The 24,942-nt window shown below is 42.6% G+C and overlaps 1 protein-coding gene across 1 annotated transcript; it reads left to right on the top strand.

Annotated features, from left to right (window-relative positions):
• Positions 1 to 665: 665 nt before the first annotated feature.
• LOC115417664 (membralin-like) lies at positions 666 to 24,802 on the top strand. Its single transcript, XM_030131691.1, is given in 13 exon segments — positions 666 to 1,043; positions 7,143 to 7,545; positions 12,687 to 12,960; positions 12,963 to 13,021; positions 13,114 to 13,297; positions 13,764 to 13,874; positions 13,981 to 14,103; positions 16,544 to 16,644; positions 16,728 to 16,785; positions 19,802 to 19,885; positions 19,974 to 20,106; positions 20,211 to 20,310; positions 22,998 to 24,802. Coding segments are annotated over 12 exon segments (2,193 nt in total). The 5' UTR covers positions 666 to 1,043; positions 7,143 to 7,326; the 3' UTR covers positions 23,745 to 24,802.
• The last annotated feature ends 140 nt before the right edge of the window (positions 24,803 to 24,942 follow it).

Genomic DNA, 24,942 nt, shown 5'->3' on the forward strand with positions numbered 1-24,942 from the left:
GAATCTGTGTACCGATTTTCGTGGCTCTACGACAAACTTTATGTTGGACGAGCTCCCATTGGCGCAATGCATTTCCACTTTTCAAGGGGGCGCTGCTGCAACATTTCTTTACCGACATCTACGAAACCTATATGTAAATTCAATTTCTCGCACTTCTGAATTTTAGGCAAAATTTGGTGAGTTTTCGTAAATGTTCAGAGGGTCAAAATTGAGCTCAAAGCGCAGGAGAAAAATCTGAATCTGAGCAAGAACAATATAGCCGTTTCTATGGCAACCACATATTTGGCCTTATTTGAAAGCTCTCGAGCTCCCCCACATGTCTGTGGGGTCAGAGGTCACGTGTCGTGCACAGACACACAAGTGACTGACCCCGAGTGGGCGTGTCCCATTGACTCCCATTCATTGTGAGCAGGTGTAAATATGCTGTTTGTGCACATGTCATGTACATGTTCTTAAAGGTCTCAGTGCCGTGAATGTGAATATGTGTGAGAGTGGCGACAGTGGAGAAAGGCGACCGCGTCACTGGCGATTTGGTCCCCATGCGCCCACTGCAGACTCAGTAGGCCCTGCGCCGGCTTTACTCGGCTCGGGCCTAAAAACAGATGTGGGCAGAACCTTGCAGTCTGTACTCGGGGTTTGGGCTTTCATTTTGAATGAGCCGTACTTCCGGTCCAGTCGTAGTTCCGTCACTGAGCAGCGGCTGCTCCTGTTAGCCGTTTTCCAGCTGAACTCGGGCTCAGAGTTAATTTTTAACGTCCCGCAGAATCAACCGGAGCCCGAGGCCGTTAGATGAAACTGATATGAGCCCACGCACAGACTCAGACCGGCTGACCGTCAGCTAACACCGCCGCAGCTAGCCTTCCTAAACGAGCTTTAGCCGTTAGCTCTCGACCGTTTCTTTTCTATGAACGCGGCTGTATGCTAACTTAGCCTGTGCTAACCCAGATAGCTGATGCGTGTATGAAGGCGGCTCCCAGTTCGCCGTATAAAAACACCCAGAAGAAAACATTAGCATGGACACTCAGCCGCGGACACACTAACTGGTAAGTGTGAGCTCAATGCTAACGCAGAACACCGTTAGCCGCTGTTCGTCGTCATCTGTGTTGTTAGCCGTTAGCAGTTAGCAGGGTGGTGTTTACTGCTGAGGCCTAAAAACAAGTAGAACAGGCTGTAGTGATGAAATAACAGCACTAATGTTCGACACAGCCTCAGTGCAGGTTCTGTCAGCCAGATTCTACACATGACACCGGTTCTGATCAGACTGTGAAGCAGCTGATGGTGGATCGGACTGGAAGTGTTGGTGTTGGGGGGGCAGGGCAGGGCTCAAACTCTGGATTCAGCTGATTTTTTTTTTTTTTTTTTTTTTTACACCTGAATCAAAACAAAAGAAGCGGATGTCACTGCTGTAAATATGAGTGTTGGCTTATATCAGGGCTGTCAAACTCATTTCAGTTCAGTTCCACATTCAGCCAAATGTGATCTGCAGTGGGCCAGACCAGTGAGATAAGAACAGAATAATACAGAAAGAATGTCAACTCCAAACTTTTATCTGTGTTTTACAGTGAAAAAAGTCAAATTACATTATGAAAATGTTTACATCTACAAACTATCCGTTCAAACAATGTGAATAGCATGAACAAACTTTAAAAAAAAAATGTAATTTTAACACTATTCTGCTTTAGTGTATCATTTCCACATGTATGTTATAACTTACAGATGACAGTGGATCTACAAACACACAAAATATTTAGTAACAGTTGGTAATATTATTACCTCCGCCAAGGAGGTTATGTTTTTGCCAGGGTTTGTTTGTTGGTTAGTTAGCAACAAAACTGAAAAAGTTATGGATGAATTTTGATGAAATTTTCAGGAAATGTCCAAAATGGGATGAGTAACAAATGATTAGATTTTGGGAATGATCCAGATCACTGTCTGGATCCAGAAATTTTTAAAAGGATTCTTTACCATTGGGAGATAGGGATATTTTCAACATATGTATGTGCAACTCCACAATGAATGGTCAGAGTGCTTGGTAAAAAAAATACAAAATAAGAAAAGCACCGGAGAGCGCAGACCTCTGCCAAGACAGATCTCCCCCCCGGATCACCACCAAAATTTAATCATTTCTTCCTTGTGCCAGTATCAACATTTCCTGAAAGTTTCCTGAAAATCCGTCCGTAACTTTTTGAGTTATCTTGCTAACAAACAAACAAACACGCGCGCAAACACACAAAGTGATCACAGTACCTCCTAGTGGAGGTAATAAGTTCCCAACAGGTGCTGCAAGATATTGAAGATTGATTCATCATGTGTAGCAGAAGTGATATAGTTGTTTATTTGTTTATTTGTTTGTGTGCAAGATAACTCAAAAAGTTATGGATGGATTAAGGTGAAATTTTCAGGAAATGTTGATACTGGCACAAGGAACAAAATGATTAAATTTTGGTGGTGTTTTGTGGGGGGGGGGCTGATCTCCCTTGGCGGAGGTCTGCGCTGTCCGAGTGCTTTTCTAGTTGAAATTGCACTCCTCTGAAGACATTTCAGGTTGTTCATATTTGTTCAGGTTATTCAGAGTTTTTGCAAAGTTCTACTTTGTTTTAGTCTAAATATATGAAAACATTTACGAAGAGAAAAATTGGAGTTGTGAGTATGTATAGGTTATTATGAGATTGAATTGGTCTGAATGTGGAACCTGAACTAAAAGGATTGTTTATATCTTCAGTGTAATTTTTGCATTTCACAAATTCATCCCGTGGGCTGGACTGGACCCTTTGGTGGGCTGGACTGGACCCTTTGGTGGGCTGGACTGGACCCTTTGGTGGGCTGGACTGGACCCTTTGGTGGGCTGGACTGGACCCTTTGGTGGGCTGGATTTGGCCCCCGGGACACATGTTTGACACCTGTGGGTTACATTGTGTTAAAATATTTCACTTATGACGGAGGAAAGCTGCGACCTGTGAAAACTGAAGGGTTTGGAAGTGATCAAACTAATTGGTTGTATTAAAGTGAACCCTGATGCTGCTCCTCCTCCTCCTCCTCCTTTTCCTCCTCACCCTCTTCTTCCTCCTCTTCTTCCTCTTCTCCCTCCTCTTCCTCCTTCTTCTCCTCTCCCTCCTCTTCCTCCTCTTCCTCCTCTCTCCACTCTGTCTTCTTCCTCCTCTTCCTCCTCTCTCCTTCTCCTCTTCCTCCTTCACTTCCTCCTCCTCTTTTGACTTTCCTTTCTTTCCAGACTACAGTATTCCCACACGGCAGACCTGTTCCATGATATTTGTTTTTTATTTACAGATGCTGTTAAGCGGAACCAAACTGAAAATATATGTGAAAACTGGATCGGTCTGATCACATGACTAAATCTGATCCGATCTAAAGAATAAAAAATAAAAAAAAAGCCAGATCAGCAGCTGATACCTCTCTTCAGATCAGATTGGGACATCCCTAGTATTTTATTGGGTGCACTAAACAGCTGCTTCTTCATTTTAGTGACTGGAGTAAATGATCTTTTACATCAGGTGTTAGTTAGTTAATTAATGGAATGCAAAAATTAGACTGAATGTATTATATATTAACAGTCATATTAGTTCAGGTTCCACATCCAGACCAATCTGATCTACAGTCAAATAATCACAGCAGAAGAACCAACAAAAAAGAATGACTGCAGATTTACTACTGGGGTTGGTGGGAAAAAAATAATCTTACATTATGTCTATAAATAATGACAACTTCAAATATTTGTCTTTGTTTTAGCGCAAAAAAATAACATTAAATTATGAAAATATTGAATTAAACAAAAAAAAAAATCTTGAATTAGCAAAAAAATCTTAAATGTAGCAAAAATCTTGAATTAAGCAAAAAAATCTGAATTAAACAAAAAAATAGCTTGAATTAAGGAAAAAATATTGAATTATGCAAAAAAAAATCTTAAATTAAGTAAAAAAAAAATCTTGAATTAAGCAAAAAAAATCTTAAATTAAGTAAAAAAAAATCTTGAATTAAGCAAAAAAAAAAATCTTAAATTTAGCAAAAAATCTTGAATTAAGCAAAAACTCTTGAATTAACAACTTCAGTTTTTTTTTTTGTTTTAGTGCAAAAAATAAATTCTGAAAATATTTCCATTTCCAAACTCTCCTGTACCAATAAAATGTGACTAACCTGAACAAATGTGTCCAACCTGAAATGTCTGTATTAAATTCAGTCCAGTTTGAACTCTTTTCTTCTGTTCCTCAGTGTTTAGTGTCTTTGCAGATCTGATCCAGAATGCACATGGACTAATGAGAAGTGGAGCAAGAAGACTGAGAAAATTACACTGATTTTTCAGAAGAAATTTCAGTTTTTTCAGGTTATTCACATCTTTTTTGTTTGAATAGTTTATAAAAGTAAGTATTTTCATAATTTAATAGTTTGGTTTTTTTTTGCACTGAAACAATGACAAATATTTGGAGTTGTCATTATTTATCGGGTATTCTGTTATTTTACTGGTTCGGTCCACCGCAGATCAAATCAGACTGAATGTGGAACCTGAAAGAGCAGGAGTTTGAGAACCCTGATTTAAATAATGACAAATACAGATATTTATCTTTGTTTTAGTAAAAAGAAAAAGTAAAAAAAAGTAAAATTACATTATGAAAATGTTTACATTTACTAACTATCTTTTAAAAAAATATGAATAGCATGAAATGTCATAAGAAAAATGTAATTTTAACATCATTTTGTTGATGTTTCTCCAATTTTTGCACATTTTGGTGAATGTTTTGTTCTTGTTACTGTTTATTTTATTCATAGTTAGTGTTTTTTTTTTTGTTAATTTATGTTCATTCTGGTCATGTTTCAAAAATTTTTGTCCATTTTTTTACATTATTCATGTGTTATATTTTTATTATTATACTTGTCTGACCTGTTTTAGATATATTGGGCTGAGAGTATTAAAAAAATATTTAAGTAACCGAACAAATATGAACAACCCTAAATATCTTAGTATAAATAAATGTAATTGTACCAATATTCAGTCTGTTATTAAATGTTGTGTGTATTTGTAGATCCACTGTGATTTGTGTGTTAGAATGAGCATGCATAAATGATAAACTGAGACTGAATATTGGTCTAATTACACTTATTTTTTGTAATAAATTTCTGTTTCTTCATGGATGTTCATGTTATTCACATTTTTTAAAGGATAGTTTGTAGATGTAAACATTTTCATGACGTAATTTAAAGTTTTTCACTGAAACCCAGAATAGTTTTGTATTTGTCAGTGTTTCTGTGTGGTTTTATTATTTTGCTGGTGTGATCCACTTCAGCTCATGCTTTCCGTTTCCTTTACTGTCCTTTAGTGTCCTGTCCTTTCTGTAAATGGAGGATAAAGGTGCAGTTTGACTGTACAAACAGCATTCCTTCACTAATGTAAAGGTGTTGTCGACCTATATTTCTCCAGCCGCTTTTACGACCCACAGCGGCTCATTTAGATAAAAATATAGGCTGTTGGTTAATGGTTGCAGATCTGACGGAACTCTGACTTTCAGATTTTCCATCCTTCTGGACCTGCTGTTGGACTGAAGACATCCACATAAACACATAAAAGTTCATTAAAGAATTATGGACCCACGTCCTGTCCAACAGTGTCTGTGTTTAAACTCAATAACTGATCTGTTTAGTCCATGGAGGAATAGGTCTGAGTAAGAACTGTCACATGACACATGGGACAACTGACACAAAGAACATTTAAGGGTAAAAATATGTAAATTCCTGCTACGTGACACTAGTGGTGTGGGAAAATATCGATTCTGCAATATATCGCAATATTTCATTTCACAATACTGTATCAATATTAAAAAGTACTGTATCAGTATTTTTAGGTAATTATTCAAATGCAGATATTGCGGAGGTTCATTTTTGTTTTTGTTTTTTGTTTAGTGGCTCACATGTGCTCAGAGCTCTTCTGTGTGTCTGTGTTCATATTAAATCAGTCTCAGTGAATCCAAAGGAACTTTGTGTTGGTAAATGACAGTTGTTCAAATGGACAGGATTTCAGTTCTGTTCAACATGTTGATGCTCATATGAACTATGTTTTCAGCTCCAAAATGAACCATTTCAGCACAATTAATGCTATATTTTCATGTCACAAATGGACAAGTTCTATTTGAACTGAACTGAGCTGAAAAACAAATCTTCTCTTCTTTTGGATTCCCCAGTTTTTCTTCCCAGATTCTCTCCTCCATATCACATGTTTTATTTGTACAGGTTCAATCTGGAGTATGGTGCTGATCCATCCTGCTTCTGTTCCACCAATACATACATGAAGAATGGCACACAGCACTGTTTACATCAACACTTTTACAATAAGAAGCATTTTTATACAGAAAGAACAATTCTAGATTGTTCTTTCCTCTTTAGTCTGATGCTAAACTATCCAATAAATAATAGTGCTCCTAGTTTTTGCACAGGGATCATTAGTGTAAACGCTGACATGGCTGCAGAGCATCAGTATGATGGGATCCACAACAACCATGTCACATCCGTCCACTGACACATTTAGTGTTTTTGTGTCAGCTGGGATTGTTTTAGATCCACAATACCAACATTTATGAAGAAGAGCACAATTAGCAATAGGAAGTCTAGAAGTTTATTCCTAATAAAGTACTGGGACTGACCAGAGCATCATGGGTAATGTCACGTCCGTCCACCAGCAAAAGTTTTCCCATCCACGTGCTATTCCAAATCCAATATTTATGAAAATAGAGCTTCCACTGTCAGAGAATATCAGTAGTCTGTGTACTAATGGATTAGCATTATTTACACACACTTCTAGGACTGTAGGACAACTGTTTGTTTTTTTTTTGGTTTTTTTTGACAAAAATGGACACTCATGTGACCCCCTAAGAAAATTTTAGCTGATATAAAAAAAACTAAACTAAAACTAAGCATTTAGAAAATAACAAAAACTAATAAAAACTATCAAACTTGCTCTAAAAATGAATTAAAACTAACTGAATGAGAGGAAAAAAGTCCAAACTAAATCAAACTAAAGTAGAATGAAAAATCCAAAACTATTAGAACCTTGCTGTTGACTGGACCTGAGTCCCATAAAGTGTAGGTTTAAATAATCATTTTAATGATCTAAAAGTTGACGGATTATTTTTCTGTTTCAGTTCTGTGAGGATCAGACTCGTCTCTCTGTCCAGGAGGTCAGAGGTCACCGCCACTTTCAGCCCGAGCCGCCCCGCCCCCAGCCATGCCGACCTAGAATCCGCCTGAAGCCGTTCGTTTCCCTCAGCGTGACCCCAGTCGACCGGATTGACCCCCCAGACCTTGGTCCCCCGTCCCGCAGAGACCATGTCTGAGAACCAGGCCAACAACAACAACGTGCCGCTCAACAACAACAACAACAACATGGGCAACAACCGCATACGCAACCCCAACATCAACCAGAACCCGCTCATCAACGTGAGGGACCGCCTCTTCCACGCCCTCTTCTTCAAGATGGCCGTCACCTACGCCCGGCTTTTCCCGCCGTCATTCAGGAGGGTGTTTGAGTTCTTCGTCCTGTTAAAGGTGGGTTCTGCTGGGTTCTTCTTAGGGTGGATTCACACCTACTTTGTTTGGTTCATTTAAAACAGACCAGAGTCTGTTCCCCTGCCAAGTCTGGACTTTTTTTTTAGGTGTGAATACAAACATGCGAATTCTGATTCGAATCAGATAAGCGGACCGAGACCACCTTGGTGGTCTATAGAAGGTCTGGTCTATAGAAGGTCTGGTCTGTAGAAGGTCTGGACTCTTCTGGTCTGGACTCCTCTGGTCTCAGGCTGTGGACTCCTCTGGTCTTGGTCTTAGGTTGTGGACTCCTCTGGTCTGGACTCCTCTGGTCTCAGGTTGTGGACTTGTCTGGTCTCAGGTTGTGGACTCCTCTGGTCTCAGGTTGTGGACTCTTCTGGTCTCAGGTTGTGGACTCCTCTGGTCTCAGGTTGTGGACTCTGCTGGTCTCAGGTTCTGGTCTCAGGTTGTGAACTCCTCTGGTCTCAGGTTGTGGACTCCTCTGGTCTCAGGTTGTGGACTCTTCTAGGTCTCAGGTTGTGGACTCCTCTGGTCTCAGGTTGTGGACTCTTCTGGTCTCAGGTTCTGGTCTCAGGTTGTGAACTCTTCTGGTCTCAGGTTGTGGACTCCTCTGGTCTCAGGTTGTGGACTCCTCTGGTCTGGATTCCTCTGGTCTCAGGTTGTGGACTCTTCTGGTCCTGGTCTCAGGTTGTGGACTCCTCTGGTCTTAGGTCCTGGTCTCAGGTCCTGGTCTCAGGTTGTGGTCTCAGATCCTGGTCTCAGGTCCTGGTCTCAGGTTGTGGACTCCTCTGGCCCTGGTGTCAGGTCCTGGTCTCAGGTTGTGGTCTCAGGTCCTGGTCTCTGGTCCTGGTCTCAGGTTGGTGTCTCAGGTCCTGGTCTCAGGTTAGTGTCTCAGGTCCTGGTCTCTGGTCTTGGTCTCAGGTTGTGGACTCCTCTGGTCCTGGTCTCAGGTTGTGGTCTCAGGTCTTGGTCTCAGGTTGTGGACTCCCCTTGTCCTGGTCTCAGGTTGGTGTCTCAGGTCCTGGTCTCAGGTTGTGGTCTCAGGTTCTGGTCTCTGGTCCTGATCTCAGGTTGTGGACTCCTCTGGTCCTGGTCTCAAGTCCTGGTCTGAGGTCCTGGTCTCAGGTCCTGCTCTCTGGTCCTGGTCTCAGGTCCTGGTGTCAGGTTGTGGACTCTTCTGGTCCTGGTGTCAGGTTGTGGACTTTGCTTCAGATTTCGTGGTTGTGTCAGACAGAATGTTCTTTGTGAAGTTAATCTTCTTGGTTGTGGATTAAGCTGCTGTGTTTGTTTGTGGAGGCTGAGGGTCGGTGGAGGCTGAGGGTCGGTGGAGGTTCTCCATCAGGTCAACGCTGGGTCGTTAATGTCCACACGTGTTAACGACACGTGGGCCGTGGTTCTGGGCCTGTTGTGGGTTCATTCATGTCAGGACTCATGTGTGGAGGACCAGGTTCTACCCAGGGTTTAGAAGAACAACAAACACATTGACTAACGATGGAAACGTTGTGTTGTATGGAGAACTGTTCAAAGGAACGTCTGACAGGAACCGCCCCCAAATATAAAACCTGAAGAACTGAGTACATGTGGAACCCAGTATTAAAGAAACACACTGACCCAGGGGACTGGACAGTTTTATTATGATGAAAGTGCAGACGCTGAAGTTCCCTGTGGGTCCATCTGACCAAAAAACTGTCATTTATTAATTTAATGTTGGGGACAGTTTATGATTTGAATCAGCCTACGAGAACTGGAGATAAAACATACAGGGTGTCCCATAAGTCTGCATACATAGGAAAAATAAACGTTTCTTGACATAACCCATTTTTATTTCTATAATATGCTCTATATGACTGCCATTTTGTCAGGAACACATTTCAATGCGTGTCCTCCACTGCTGAAGAACTATAAAGAAGAAATAGAAAGAAATACATGTTAGAACCATATATGTATGGAATGTATTATGTCTCCTATGTATGGAGACTGATGGCACACCCTGTACAACAAATACTAAAAAGACTCATGTCATATACAAGTGGGCTAACACATTCACAGTTAGTACATGACAAGAAATGAACAAACATACATACAGTGGTCCTCAAAATTCTTCATACCCCTGCCATTTTTTGTAACTTTTTGTTTTTGTGATGAAATGAATGAGTTTTGTCAAGTTTGTTTGTGACTTATATGTGATGCACAAGTGAGGAAATAAGAACAAATGATACTTGGAGAAATACTTTATTTCAGGAGTATTTTATTAGAGGATTTCTAAAAAACGCCATGTTCAAAATTATTCATACCCTAGGTTTATTAAGTCCAAAGTCTTTTCTTAATAGTCAGTAGAATAGCCTTTGTTCTTGATAATGGTTCCTGTAAGTGTCCACAGGTTCTCTTCCGTCTCCTGTGGGGTTTTGGTCCACTCTTCCAGGACCAAAGCCTCCAGCTGGGTCCGGCTGGATGGTCTCCTACCCATCACTCTGGTCTTTAGCTCCCTCCACAGATCCTCTATATGATTTAGGTCAGAGCTTTGACTGGGTCATGTCCTTGAACCACTACTGCACTACCTTGGTGGTATGCTTGGGGTCAGTGTCCTGCTGGGACGTCCAGTCAGGACCAGTCTAGAGTTTCTCAGCACTTTCACGCTGTCATCCAGGACGTTGATATAATTATGTTAAATTCATGATGCCTTGTAACTTCATGAGGTTTCCAGTGCCACTAGCAGAGAAGCATCCTAGCATCATAGGTTATAACCATAGCATTATGTTGCCACCAAAATAACCGAGGTATGAAGGTATCACAGACAACCATCCAGCCAGTATTGCACAAAGGAGTTCTCCATGGATGCAGACACAGGAAGATGGCAGGACTCAGGATGAAACATCAGGAGGCTCATCTGGCATTTCCTAGAGCTCTTCTTAACCAAGATCCAAGCTTTTGGTCATCAATCCAGTGATTTGATGAAACAAAGATGGAGTTGTTTTGCCACATGGATGTTGACTGCATCTGAAGGAAGCAAGGAGAAGAACGCAAGCTGAACACAGCCCCAACCATCGAGCATGGTGGTGGCAACATAATGCTATGGGGCTGCTTTTCTGCTAGTGGCACCGAGAACCTCATCAAGATACAGGGCATCATGAAAAAGGAGGATTATATCAACATCCTGGATGACAATGTGGAAGTGTCTGCTGAGAAACTCTAGACTGGTCCTGACTGGACGTCCCAGCAGGACACTGACCCAAGCATACCACCAAGGTAGTGCAGTAGTGGTTCAAGGACATGACCCAGTCAAAGCTCTGACCTAAATCATATAGAGGATCTGTGGAGGGAGCCAAAGACTAGCGTGATGGGTAGGAGACCATCCAACCGGACCCAGCTGGAGGCTTTGGTCCTGGAAGAGTGGACCAAAACCCCACAGGAGACAGAAGAGAACCTGTGGACACTTACAGGAACCATTATCAAGAACAAAGGCTATTCTACTGACTATTAAGAAAAGACTTTGGACTTAGTAAACCTAGGGTATGAATAATTTTGAACATGGCGTTTTTTAGAAATCCTCTAATAAAATACTCCTGAAATAAAGTATTTCTCCAAGTATCATTTGTTCTTATTTCCTCACTTGTGTATCACATACAAGTCACAAACAAACTTGACAAAACTCATTCATTTCATCACAAAAACAAAAAGTTACAAAAAATGGCAGGGGTATGAAGAATTTTGAGGACGACTGTATATAGAGTTGATTTTACACCATTAATGAACCTTTTTTCAGCACTAATTAATTCTTTTATTTTCTATGATCTTAGGAGGGTTTGTACTTTGGTTTGTTCAATGTCTTTGAGACAAGGGGGCGCCAGAGTCCACATAGTCCACATAGTCCATAGAGTCCATATGGTCCACAGAGTCCACATAGTCCACATAGTCCACAGAGTCCACATGGTCCACAGAGCCCACAGAGCCCACAGAGTCCACAGAGTTCACATGGTCCACAGAGTCCACATAGTCCACATAGTCCACATAGTCCACATGGTCCACAGAGTCCACATGGTCCACATAGTCCACATAGAGGGTGAGCTGTAGACACAAATGCTCCACAGTACAAACCTGATGGACCCAGACTGTTCTGAACATGTTCTTGCTCCTCCTCTGCTCCTCCTCTCCCTCCTCTTCCTCCTCCTCTTCCTTCTCCTCTTCCTCCTCCCCTTCCTCCTCCTGCTCCTCCTCCTCTTCTTCCTCCTCCTCCCCCTCCTCTGCTCCTCCTCTTCCTCCTTCTTTTCCTCCTACTCTGCTCCTCCTCTTTTGCTCCTCTTCCTTCTCCTCTTCCTCCTCCCCTTCCTCCTCCTCTGCTCCTCCTCCTCCCCTCCTCCTCTGCTCCTTCTCTTCCTTCTCCTCTTCCTCCTCCCCTTCCTCCTCCTCTTCTTCCTCCTCCTCCCCTTCCTCCGCTCCTCCTCTTCCTCCTCCTCTTTCTCCTCCTCTGCTCCTCCTCTTCCTCCTCCTCCCCCTCCTCCTCTGTTCCTCCTTTGCGCCTCTTCCTCCCCTCTTCCTCCTTCTCTTTCTCCTCCTCTGCTCCTCCTCTTCCAATTCCTCCTTCTCTTTTTCCTCCTCTTCCTCCTCCCCTTCCTCCTCCTCTGCTCCTCCTCCTCCTCCCCCTCCTCTGCTCCTCCTCTTCCTCCTCCTCTTTCTCCTCCTCTGCTCCTCCTCTTCCTCCTCCCCTTCCTCCTCCTCTGCTCCTCCTCCTCCATTTCTTCCTCCTCCTCCCCCTCCTCCTCTGCTCCTCCTCTTCCTTCTCCTCTTCCTCCTCTTCTTTCTCCTCCTCTTCCTTCTCCTCTTCCTCCTCCCCCTCCCCCTCCTCCTCCTCTTCCTCCTCCTCTGTTCCTCCTTTGCTCCTCTTCCTCCCCTCTTCCTCCTCCTCTTCTGCTCCTCCTCTTCCTCCTCTTCTTCCTCCTCCACTTCCTCCTCCTCTTCTTCCTCTTCCTCCTCCTCTTTTTCCTCCTCTTCCTCCTCCCCTTCCTCCTCCTCTGCTCCTCCTCTTCCTCCTCCTCTTCTTCCTCCTCTCCTCCTCCTCTCCCTCCCCCTCTTTTCCTCCTCTGCTCCTCTTCTCCCTCCTCTTCCTCCTCCTTTTTTCCTCCTCTGCTCCTCCTCTTCCTTAGGCCCTCTTCGTCCTCTTCATCCTCGCCTACATCCACATCGCCTTCTCTCGCTCGCCCATCAACTGTCTGGAGGTGGTGAGGGAGCGCTGGCCTCGCGACGGCATCCTTCGCGTGGAGATCCAGCGGAACTCCAGCCGGGCGCCCGTCTTCCTGCGCTACTACGACTCCGCGGGCTTCCAGGCGGAGCTCAATATGGAGGACGGCGCCGGAGACGCGGTGGATGCCGGGGACGCGGACGGCAGCGGCGAGGGCTGGCTCAGCCTGGCGGCGCTGCACGGGAGGAGGAGGAGGAGGAGGAGATGACGGTGGACATGTTCGACAACAGCTCGGTGCAGGTGAGAGGGGGCAGAGCCATGGGGGCCAGGTGAGGCTCCTCCCCGATTGGATGGATGTCTGTTCTGACACGTCTGTTCTCCGTCCTCCGCAGTTTGAGCTGGACATCGAACCTCGTCTGAAGCCGTCTCTGATTGGAGGAGGCGTCGGAGGAGGTGGGGGTGGCAGCGGAGGGGGCGGAGTCAATGACAGCCAGGACGTGTCCTTCAGCCAGACCACTAAAGGTACGCAGCCGCTGAGGGACTCAGTGTCTGAGCTGGAGATGATGACCAGAGCAGGTAAACCTTCCACCTCCCTGACCTCTGACCCCTGACCTCAGACCTATTAGCCCTGACCCCTGACGTCAGACCTATGAGCCCTGACCCCTGAACTCTGACCTCTGACCCCAGACCTCTGACCTCAGACCCTGGACCTCAGAACTCTGACCTCAGACCTCTGACCTCTGACCTCAGGGTTAAACGCCTCTAGTCAAACACACGACAGTCTGAATATTAGTCCTCACAGAAACAGTCTTTAATGCAGAGTTTCAGTTTAAATACTAGGTTGTTGTTTGTCTTCCATTATGTTGCCGTGTTGCTGTCTCTAACTTTGCTGTTGTTTGTTTGTTTGTTGCCCTCTCTAATCTTGCTGCGTTGCTGTTGTTCGTTTGTTAGTTGCCTCCTCTAACATTGCCATTGTTTGTTTGTTTGTTGCCTTCTCTAACGTTGCCATTGTTTGTTGCCCTCTCTAACATTGCTGTTGCAGTCTGGCCTCAGGAGGAGTATATCGTGGAGTATTCCCTGGAGTACGGTTTCCTGCGTCTGTCTCAGAACACCAGACAGAGGCTCAACATCCCCGTCATGGTCGTTACTCTGGGTGAGTCCTGGCGCCGCCGCGGTCATGTGACCCGGTGACCGCCGTGGTCACATGACCCTGTGACCGCGGGACGCCTGAGGTGACGCCCCTCTGGTTTCTGTTTCAGACCCGATGAAGGACGAGTGCTTTGGCGACGGCTTCAGTCGTTTTCTGCTCGACGAGTTTCTGGGATACGACGACATCCTGATGTCCAGCGTGAAGGCACTCGCAGAGAACGAGGAAAACAAAGGTTAGAGTCAGGGTCAAAGGTCACAGATAAGCCCCTTTTCCACTGGTGTTCTGGAATATTCTCCCTTTCTTTTGTTCCGTTGTCTGTGTAAATGAAAGGGTGGATCATGTGGTTCCACCTCTGGAGGGTTAGGGTTAGGAACAGAGCCCTGATAAAGGTGGAACCAGGATTCAGGAACGCTATGGAAAAGGAACACCTGTGGTTCCAACCAAGGACCAAGACCCCCACATCAAGGGGGGTTTAAAAATGCATTGGTGGGTCTCAGGAGGTGGTGGTGGGTCCCAGTCCTACCATGTCCTAGTTCCACCCGTTCACTGAACACAGGTCAGTCCACTCATGATCCCTTCATCTACCTGGAGGAGGAGTGGTGTTTATCCAAACGGTAGGCCTGGGTATCGTGGCCAATTTCCATAATCGATTCGATTTTGATTCATAAGGTTCTGAATCGATTAATCATGATTTGATTCGATTCGGGCAACACGGTGGTGCAGTGGTTAGCACTCGTGCCTCACAGCAAGAAGGTCCTGGGTTCGATTCCAACACCAGTCGATGGGGGGTGGGACCTTTCTGTGTGGAGTTTGCATGTTCTCCCCGTGTCTGTGTGGGTTCTCTCTGGTACTCTGGCTCCTCCCACCATCCAAACACATGCACTAATAGGTTAATTGGTTAATCTAAATTGCCCATAGGTGTGAATGTGACAGTGATTGTTTGTCTCTATGTTCAGCCCTGAGATGAACTGGTGACTTGTCCAGGGTGAACCCCGCCTTCGCCCCTATGTAGCTGGGATAGGCTCCAAGAGACCCCCGTGACCCTAGTGAGGATAAAGCGGGTTCAGAAAATGAATGAATGAATGATTTGATTCGATCCAATATCGATTCAATTCAGTATTAATTGATTGATTCAGATTAATTTAGTGATATCAAAGTACAATTTTGAGTTGTAACCTGATTATTTGAGTACCGCAGTCATGAAGCATATCAGTACTGGGATCAGTATTGGTATTAGAAAGGAAATAAATCTGACATTTCAGCGGGAAGTAGCTGAATCTGCTCTGAAATAACAAACATTCCCAGGTTTCTCCAGTGGCTCAGAATGGAGTTCTTTGGCATGTTTATTCTGTTTTATGGCTAGTGGCTTCTACTCCATGATTGTTGGTTGGAGTGTGTGTGTGTGGGGTAGTGTAGTGGTCGGACATTGTCTTTACTATTCATCCAAGTTATTATTCTAAGAACGACCATCTTCCGTGACTCCTCGGAGAGCCTCCAGGCGTCCAGTTCCTTCACACTGCAGGTTTGAGTTTGAGGCCAGGAGGACCTCCAGTGGAGGGGTTTTCCACACCCTTCCTCCACGTCTTTCCCGCGCCACAGCCGTCACGAGCTTCCTCAGGTGTTCGCGAGACGGAGCCGGCCGCGCTTCCACGTACTCCCGGTCCTGCTCTGAAAAATCGATCTCATCCACTTTTAATAGATTACACAAAATTAAAATGAAATCGATCTAAGATTGATTAAATCGATTTTATTACCCAGCCCTACCAAACAGGCTGCTTCACTGAGCCGTCAGAACAAACACACGACAGGACTTGGATTTTACGGAGCTGGGATTCTCTACCGCTGTCTGGAGGGTATGGGTTTGAGCCCAGCGATGAGGGGCTGAGGTGGAAGAGGGTGAAAATGACCCTTAAAAGGGCTGGAATTTGACCTTGAATAATGTGTAGGAACCTGGAATTTACACTTACAGTTATGCATTTGGAAGACACTTTTTTCCAAAGTGACTTACAGGGGAAAAACCAAAATAAAAGACTAAAATACAAGAATAGATCAAAGCAGTGTTTTTCAACCTTGGGGTTGGGACCCCACGTGGGGTCACCTGGAATTCAAATGGGGTCACCTGAAATTTATAGTAATTGATAAAAATAAAAAAAAACAAAAAACAACAACTTACTAATAAAAAATATATGGTGAGCTGACCGAGACAATCACAATCCATAAAAGACATGACAAACTGTGGTTGTGAAACAAACATTGTGGTTCTGTTTCTCTGTGGTTCTGTTTATGTGTGGTTCTATTTATCTGTCAAATGTTCATTGTGGTCGGCTTCAGATGCTGCAGCTCTTTCATAATTCCCTTCATGCAGTGATCTACACCTGGATTTACTGCCTCCATCCACAATAATATACATTATATAGACTAAATGTCCTCCAAAATTAATCTTTATTTGCAATAAAGTACAGCAAACTATTACATGATCAAAAACAAATTAATTTTAGCCAAAAAAAAAAAGTCTCCAATTTGAATGTCTGGGGTCGGCAGAAATTTGTGATGTTAAAATGTAAAATAGGGTCACGAGCCAAAAAAGGCTGGAAACCACTGGATTAAAGACATAAAACAGCTGTACAAGTAATTAACCACATTCCTACCCCCCCACCCCCCTGTCTCCTCAGGGTTTCTGAGGAACGTGGTGTCTGGAGAACATTACCGCTTCGTCAGCATGTGGATGGCGAGGACGTCGTACCTGGCCGCCTTCGTCATCATGGTCATATTTGTGAGTGAAGGTCTGAATAAATGGGAGCTGTTTTTTTTTCAGTTCCACATGTGACGACCCCTGCTCTGATCTGTGTTGTTCAGACTCTGTCGGTGTCGATGCTGCTCAGATACTCACATCACCAGATCTTCGTCTTCATCGGTCAGTATTTGAATCCAACATTAACCCTCACAGTCGTCCTTCTAAACGCCCACAGCCCATAATATGCACAGAGGGGTACTAATGGTAGAATGTTTTTCATAGTTTGTTTTTAACTTTTTTTTTTTTTTTTTTAACATTTTTTGTATTTCATCAACTTGATCCATAAACAAAACACCAAATACTCATTAACTGTCATATTTTAACCCTTTAAATGACATGTTTGTAACAGACACCAAACATAACCACAAAAAGGTTTATTTTATTTTAATTTTTTCAATATACACAAGTTATTTGTTTTTTAGTTCCTCCTGTCATCTGTCAGTGATTCACACCAACATTAGTTCTATTATTATTATTATTTTTGGTTCTAGGTTAAATGTTAAATGTGTCAGTGTGTATTTTGTACTCACTTGGTAGAACGGTGTTAGTGTAGGAATTTAACACTGTTTGTTATGGGATGGATTTAGTGGATGGATCAGAATTTAAACAATCAGACAAAAATGAACAACTTTTGAATTCAGACCAAAAACAAACTGTGAAAACTAATCTGAGAACAAGGAAAGTGAAAGTTTAGGCTTCTTTACCTTAAACAGTTGTCTTGATTGGAAACTGCATAATGCAACAGTTTTTTCAGATATATTTTTTCAAAGATATTTGTATGTATTTAGTTTTTGATGGAATGTCCTTTGCAGTGGACAGTGTGTTTGTCCCCTACGGAGAACTAAAATGCATTGCTGGGCTTCAGGAGGATATAGATTTATGTCTCCCTGTTGTGTGCGTGTGCATGTGTGTGCGTGTGTAAGTGTGTGGGCGTGTGTGTGTGTGTGTGTGTGCATGTCTAGTATGGAGGGTGGGAGGGAGGGGTTTTCTTTGTAATTGTTATTCTTTTTTTATTGTGTAATTGTTTTTAATTCTGTAAAGCACTTTGTGTTGCATCTGTGCATGAAAAGTGCTTTATAAATAAAGGTTGATTGATTGATTGATAGATTTAGCAGGAATTCAGTCCCTCCTAGATTTTTGTCCAACCTGTCTCTCTGACATTTTTCTCCAAATTCTTTTCAAATTTCACTCACATGTTCTCTCCATGTGTTTTTCCCTCAGGGTTTTTTTTTTTTTTTTTGTACAAATTTTTGAAAAGTTTTTGAAAAAGATTGAAAGTTAAAACTCCAGATTAATCCCTGGGTAGGCGTGGCATCAGTGAGGAGGAGGGGCAAAGTGTTGTGTGACTGGCAAGGTTCTAATAGTTTTGGATTTTTCATTCTAGTTTAGTGTTACTTAGTTTTGACTTTTTTTCCTCTAATTCAGTTAGTTTTAATTCATTTTTAGAGCCGTTTTTTTTTGTTTTTATTAGTTTTCGTTATTTTCTAAATGCTTAGTTTTACTTTAGTTTTAGTATTAATTGTAGTTTTGTCGTCTCTTTTCTCTTCTTCTCTGTCGTCATATTCAAATAAATCCCAGACAGGACTCTGCTGCTTTAGTCTCCATGTTTCCAGGTAGAGTGGGAACCAGAAGACGACTGGAAACCACAAGTGCCAGCTAAAATTGCTTGAGCAAAATAAATCAATTTCGTATCAATCCTACATTGACAAAGCCAAAGGAAATTTTATCCATAGTTTTTATCTGTTTTAGTTAGTTTTGTAAACACACAATACAGTTTCAGTTAGTTATGGTTTTTTCTTTTAATTATAGTTTTTATTTATTTCAGTTAAAGAAAATGTTTTTACAATTCTAGTTTTCGTCATTTCATTAGTTTTAGTTAATGATCATAACTTTGGTGACCGGGCGGGGCTATCAGTAAGCTCCGCCTACTTTTTTTTCTCCCACGTTTGTTTTGGATAGTCTTTATTGATTCCAAACTGGGAAACTGTTTGTGCAGTTGGAAAAACAGAAAAGTGACTCCTGTCAGAAAGAAGGAAACAAACTAAAGTGTGCCTTTAAGAAGCTGAAATCAGAGCGTTTAGACTCAGACTGAGGAATGAGCATCAGAACAGAACAGACCTGTAATTTAACGGTCAGTTATTATTGGATCAGCTGATGAACGGTTTCAGCTCCAGTTCTTTTCCTTTGGCCTCGTAAACACAAGAGTTTGAATATTCGGTGGTTCAGTCCAAGGTTATTATCGTTAACGAAAACTAGAATTGTAAAAACATTTTCGTTAACTGAAATAAATAAAAACTATAATTAAAACAAAAAAACCATAACTAACTGAAACTGTATGGTGTGTTTATAAAACTAACTAAAACAGATAAAAAAATTAGGGATAAAATTCCCTTCGTTTTCGTCTTTGTCAATGCCAGATTGATACGAAATCAATTTCTTTGTCTCTCAGTTTTCTGTGCTGTCTCCATACGACACTTTTTGCTCCGTCACTTGTGTTCACTTGTGGTTTCCAGTCGTCTTCTGGTCCCCACTCTACCTGGAAACATGGAGACTAAAGCAGCAGAGTCCTGTCTGGGATTGATTTGAATAGGAGCACAGAGAAGAAGAGAAAAGAGACCACTGAACTACAACTGAACTACAACTGAACTACAACTAAACTACAACTGAACTACAACTGAACTACAACTGAACTACAACTGAACTACAACTAAACTACAACTGAACTACAACTGAACTACAACTGAACTACAACTAAACTACAACTGAACTACAACTGAACTACAACTGAACTACAACTGAACTACAACTAAACTACAACTAAACTACAACTGAACTACAACTAAACTACAACTGAACTACAACTGAACTACAACTGAACTACAAATAAACTAAAACTAAGCATTTAGAAAAAATGAAAACTAATAAAAACTATCAAACCTGCTCTAAAAATGAATTAAAACGAACTGAATTAGAGGAAAAAAAAGTCCAAACTAAATAAAACTAAACTAGAATGAAAAATCCAAAACTATTAGAACCTTGGTTTAGTCCAGTCTATTTTTCCTTTAAACCTGTTTCTGTCTGAGTCTTTGTTTGTTAAAGTCGTGGTTAAATCGTGGCTCCGCCCCCTCTTTTTTAGTGGATCTGCTTCAGATGTTGGAGATGAACATGACCATCGCCTTCCCAGCAGCCCCTCTGCTCACCGTCATCCTGGCCCTCGTCGGTAGGTTGGCATCTGGTTACTTTTTTTTTTTTTTTTCAGATTTATTTCCAATGCCTTATATTCCTTAAATGCGTTTTTTTTTCTTCAGGAATGGAGGCCATCATGTCGGAGTTCTTCAACGACACCACCACCGCCTTCTACATCATCCTCATCGTCTGGTTGGCCGACCAGTACGACGCCATCTGCTGCCACACCAACACCAGCAAACGCCACTGGCTGAGGTGGGTCACATGATCCAGTGGGAGGGTTTAGCTGCGTTAAGGCTGCCTTCACCTCGTTAACGTCGGCCTTTGTTTGTTTGTTTGTTTGTTTGTTTTGGTCGCAGGTTCTTTTATTTGTACCACTTTGCCTTCTACGCCTATCACTACCGCTTCAACGGTCAGTACAGCAGCCTGGCCCTGGTCACCTCCTGGCTCTTTATCCAGGTCAGTAGCATCATCTTCATCTTCATCATCATCATCATCATCATGTGACTGTAACTGATTTTTAACCCTTTGAAGACGATTGTGTCACCGACGCCACCGTCATTTAAACAACTGTAACTGAACCATTTACAACACTGACAGAATTCTTTCTGTTGGTTTAGAACACATGAGGGTAGAGGTCTGTCATTGGCTGAGGGGGAGGGGTGGGCGGGGCTTAGAGCAGCAGAGTGCAGTCGGTGAGAAAGATGAAAGATTTTTATCACTGTTATCAGTCTTTTAGTGGTGAATTCATGTAAATAACTGTATATAATAGTGATAGTCCTGTTTTGGAGTGTTCTACGAGTGTGATTGGACCTGTTTGTGTTGAGTTTGACAGTTTTTTTTCACCTTTTTTCCCACTGTTTTTATCTGTATTTTTGCTGTTTGTTTAGTTCATTGATAGTTGTATTTTATTTAGTTTAATTTTCTTAATTCTTTCCATTATTTTACTCAATTTGTATTTGGTTATGGTCATTTTTTTTCGTTATTTTACAAAATTTTTGTTCGGGTTTTTTAACTTTTTATTTTTTATTTTTTTTCAGCTTTAATCATTAGTTTTAATCACAGTTTTTCTCTGTGTTTTATTTAGTTTAATTTTGTTAATTTTTTCCATTATTTTACTAAATATTTATTCATTTATGTTCATTTTTTCATTCTTTTACCAAATTCTTGTTTGGTTTAGTTAATTTGTTCAATATTTTATTAAGTTTGTGTTTGGTTGTGTTCATTTTTTTCATTATTTTACAAAATTTTTGTTCCGTTTTGTTAATTTTTTAAATATTAATTTGTTTTGCAGTTTTAATAGTTGATTCATAGTTGTATGTGTAAATCTTCTCTAAATGTCTGTATATTTGTACATATGTGTAAATCTATAGTCAGATCTCTCCAGTTCATAGACAGATCCAGTGTTTGTAGTTGAATCAGATGATGGATGTTTCTGTCAGTGAAATGAGCGGCTCTGTCTATGACTTGACCCAAAGTGAACTCAGACTATCAACTGGATCCAAATGACACCAAAGAACCAGAAGAACATGGACACCCAACGATCTAGAACAACTACAATGGACCAACACATGGAAAACAGAGGAAAGATTATTAATATAAACTTAGAAAATTTCCATGACAACAGGAGGAGGATGCAGATTCCTGTCCTGATCTGTACAATACATGTTCCTGTGTCTGTAAACGGTGATGGTCAGCTGATGGAGGTGGTCAGCTGATGGAGTTGGTCAGCTGATGGAGGCGAGTCATTTAACAACACCACCGTACAGTCCTCTGTTGGACTGAACTGATGGAGAATTGACAAGACTAATAATCTGTTATTTTTATATATATACATATATATATATATATACATATATATATATATATATATATATATATATATATATATATATATATATATATATATATATATACAGGGTGGGGAAGCAAAATGTACACTATTTTGAGGCAGGGATTGAAAGACAGTGTATGACCAATTAGTTTATTGAAAGTCATGACAATTTATTTGCCACAAGAAAATGTCCATAATAGAAAATGTTTTTATTCTATGTGTCCTTCTTTCTCAATAACTGCCTTCACACGCTTCCTGAAACTTGTGCAAGTGTTCCTCAAATATTTGGGTGACAACTTCTCCCATTCTTCTTTAATAGTATCTTTAATAAAGTGGACATTGCTGTGTGATGTTCTATCGGTAGCATGTTCTAAAACGCCCCAAACAGCAGAATCCAGAGGGTTTAGATCTGGGCTGGAAGGCGGCCATAAACATGATTCCCAAAAATTGCTAAAGTTGGATTTGTTGCTGTTGTCAACAAGTGTTTTGGTGTTCTTGTGTAAGATTTTAACTTCAAATCCTATTTTACTGCATTTCTAACGCTCTTGTTGTCTACCTCAAGTTCAGTTGCCATTTTTCTCCTGGCTTTGGTTGGATCCTTTAGGATTTTGGATTTGAGAGCTTTAATAAAAGCTTTGGTACGTTTTTTGTTGCTTCCTCCACTTCCAGACTTTCTGGTAATAGTTTTGCTCATAGTCATTCTCTTCTTTCCATTATAAACAGTCTTTATGGACACTCCAACTATTTTTGAAATCTCCTTTGGTGTGACGAGTGCATTCAGCAAATCACACACTCTTTGACGTTTGCTTTCCTGATTACTCATATGGGCAAAAGTTTCTGAAAAGGTATGGATAATAGTGTTAGGTATGATTATGACATCAGTATATGTTTGGGTTCAAAACAATTGACATAGTGCCTGCTGAGAAAAAACAACTAAATGTTCAGTGTACATTTTGCTTCCCCACCCTGTATGTTTATTTATTAATTTATTTATTTACATTTACAGTGGATTTGGACAACGCTACCAATAAACGAACAAAGTGAGGAAGATCAGCAACAAAATTAAGAAATTAAACAACAAAATAAACAATAATTAACAGAATGAATAGAATAACGAAGTACATAAATAAGGAAAATAATCTTTAAAATGAACAAAAATGAACTGAAATGAATGAAAAAGTCAAACATTGTCATTAATCACTGCTTTGGACTCTCCTTTTTGTTTCCTTTTTGGTTTCCTTCTTTGTCATTTCCTCTCCTTTTTTCATTTCCTTTCCTTCGTTTTCATTTCCTCTCCTTCTTTTTCCTGCAGCATTCCATGATCTACTTCTTCCATCATTATGAGCTTCCTGCTATCCTGCAGCAGATCCGGATCCAGGAGATGCTTCTCCAGAACCAGCAGGCGGGTCAGAACCAGCAGACGGCGCTGCAGGACAACCTCAACAACAACAACAGCGCTGCCACCGCCAACGCAGGGGGGGCTCCTGGACCCAACACAGACTCCGCCCAGCCTCCACCTGCTCCGCCCACCAGCGCCCAACCGGCTCCTGAGACTGAGTCCCAGACCGCCGGCGCTGTAGGGGAGGTCCGTTCGGAGCTGAACTGGGTTGCTCAGACGGCGGCCATCATCACCGAGGCGCTGTCGACATCCGCCCATCAGGGGCCGGCCGTGATGGACGGGGTCAGTGGAGGAGCGTCGGCAGGAGGAGCAGGCGGAGGCGCCGCCGCGGAGATCAGCGTGGTGGCGGAGTTCTGGATGGGAGGAGCCACGGGAGGAGGAGGAGGCGGAGCCACAGGCGGAGTGGATGCAGAGCACAGTGCAAACGGCGTTGCCGTGGCGATTAAAACGACAGGAGGAGCCGATCCTCCGTCCGCAACCCCTCCCCCTCCTCACACAGAGGAGGTGGGGCCCTCAGAGGGAGGGCTTTCAGATGTAAGCCCCGCCCCTCCGCAGACAGACTGCCCCCCCTCACAGAGTTCAGGTACAGACTGGGACTGCAGAGCAGAGCCGGGCTCCTCCCCCTGCCCCTCCCCCTGTCCATCCACCTGTCCATCCTGATCACCTCCGCCGACGGACGACGCTTCAGCTGTCGGACCGACGCCAGGTTGCATTATTGATCAGCTGATCGGCTTCTCCCGGGTCAGAACCAGAACTCAGATCAGTGGTAAAGTCGGACTCGGATCGGCGCTGGTTACAACTTACTGACCTGTCGTTTTAACTTGACCGACGAAACTCAGCGTCACACGTGAAAAATATTTGTGTTTAAAAAGTTGACAAAATGGTGGTGTTAAAAGAGGGCGGAGCTAAAAGTGACGGTTCTGCTCCTTCATTGTTTCAGAAACGACAGATTCAGAAAAACATTCAAAGTGTGGATCTGGATCAATCACATGAAGTCGATCGATCGGCCAAACCTGCTTTATCAACGTTAACCCTGATCAATGACTTCATCAATAAAAGCTGATGACGAATGTTCTGTCGGTTCTGCTTTAACGTCCAGAACCGTCTGATTCTGATCCGGATCCGTCAGCTCTGTTTCGTACTTTCGTTACATTCTGATTCCGTTCGTCTGCGACTGTGATTCTTTAGGGTCAGCTGATCAATAACATCCTCCGGCCCGGTTCTGACGGACCCGGTCCGGCTTTGTTTTCCATTGGCTTTTATTTTGAAGAGAAACACTCAGAGCAGGAAGTCGACGGACAGCGGCGGTGACAAACCGATCGATCAGACGGACGACTTCCTGCGTGAACGAATGCCTTATCAATAATCCTCAGACTGACTGTGACGACCGCAGCGACGCCACGCTCTGATTGGCCGACGGCTGCGTCTGAGGGGTGGAATGTGTTCAGCCAAGTCAGACTTGATTAATCCTGAATTTAAACCCTGAATCCCGTGTTTTCTGCAGGTGAACTCGAACGCACCGCTGACCCGCTGTCGTGTGCTTTTTTTTTGTGTCGGTCTGGGTGTTTGGGGGGCGGGGCCTGGTGTGTGACATCAGAGGGAACTAAAGCAGATGATTGGACGGCATTTTTCTTGTGGGTGCCTCTGCTGGACGACCGTAGCCTCACATGTTCATCCAACTGTATTTAACTGTTCAGTAAAGTCACTGCACAAACCGCCCACGTGTGCTCATTTAACACCAGAACCACCTGGACCCGGGTCACAGGGACTACCTGGACCTGGGTCACAGGGACCAGAGGCAGGACCGGGTTTAGACCCAGGCTCCATTCAGACTGGGGTCAAATGTATGTCCATGTGA

This window comes from Sphaeramia orbicularis, chromosome 4, assembly GCF_902148855.1.
Source record: "Sphaeramia orbicularis chromosome 4, fSphaOr1.1, whole genome shotgun sequence".
Taxonomy (NCBI): Eukaryota; Metazoa; Chordata; class Actinopteri; order Kurtiformes; family Apogonidae; genus Sphaeramia; species Sphaeramia orbicularis.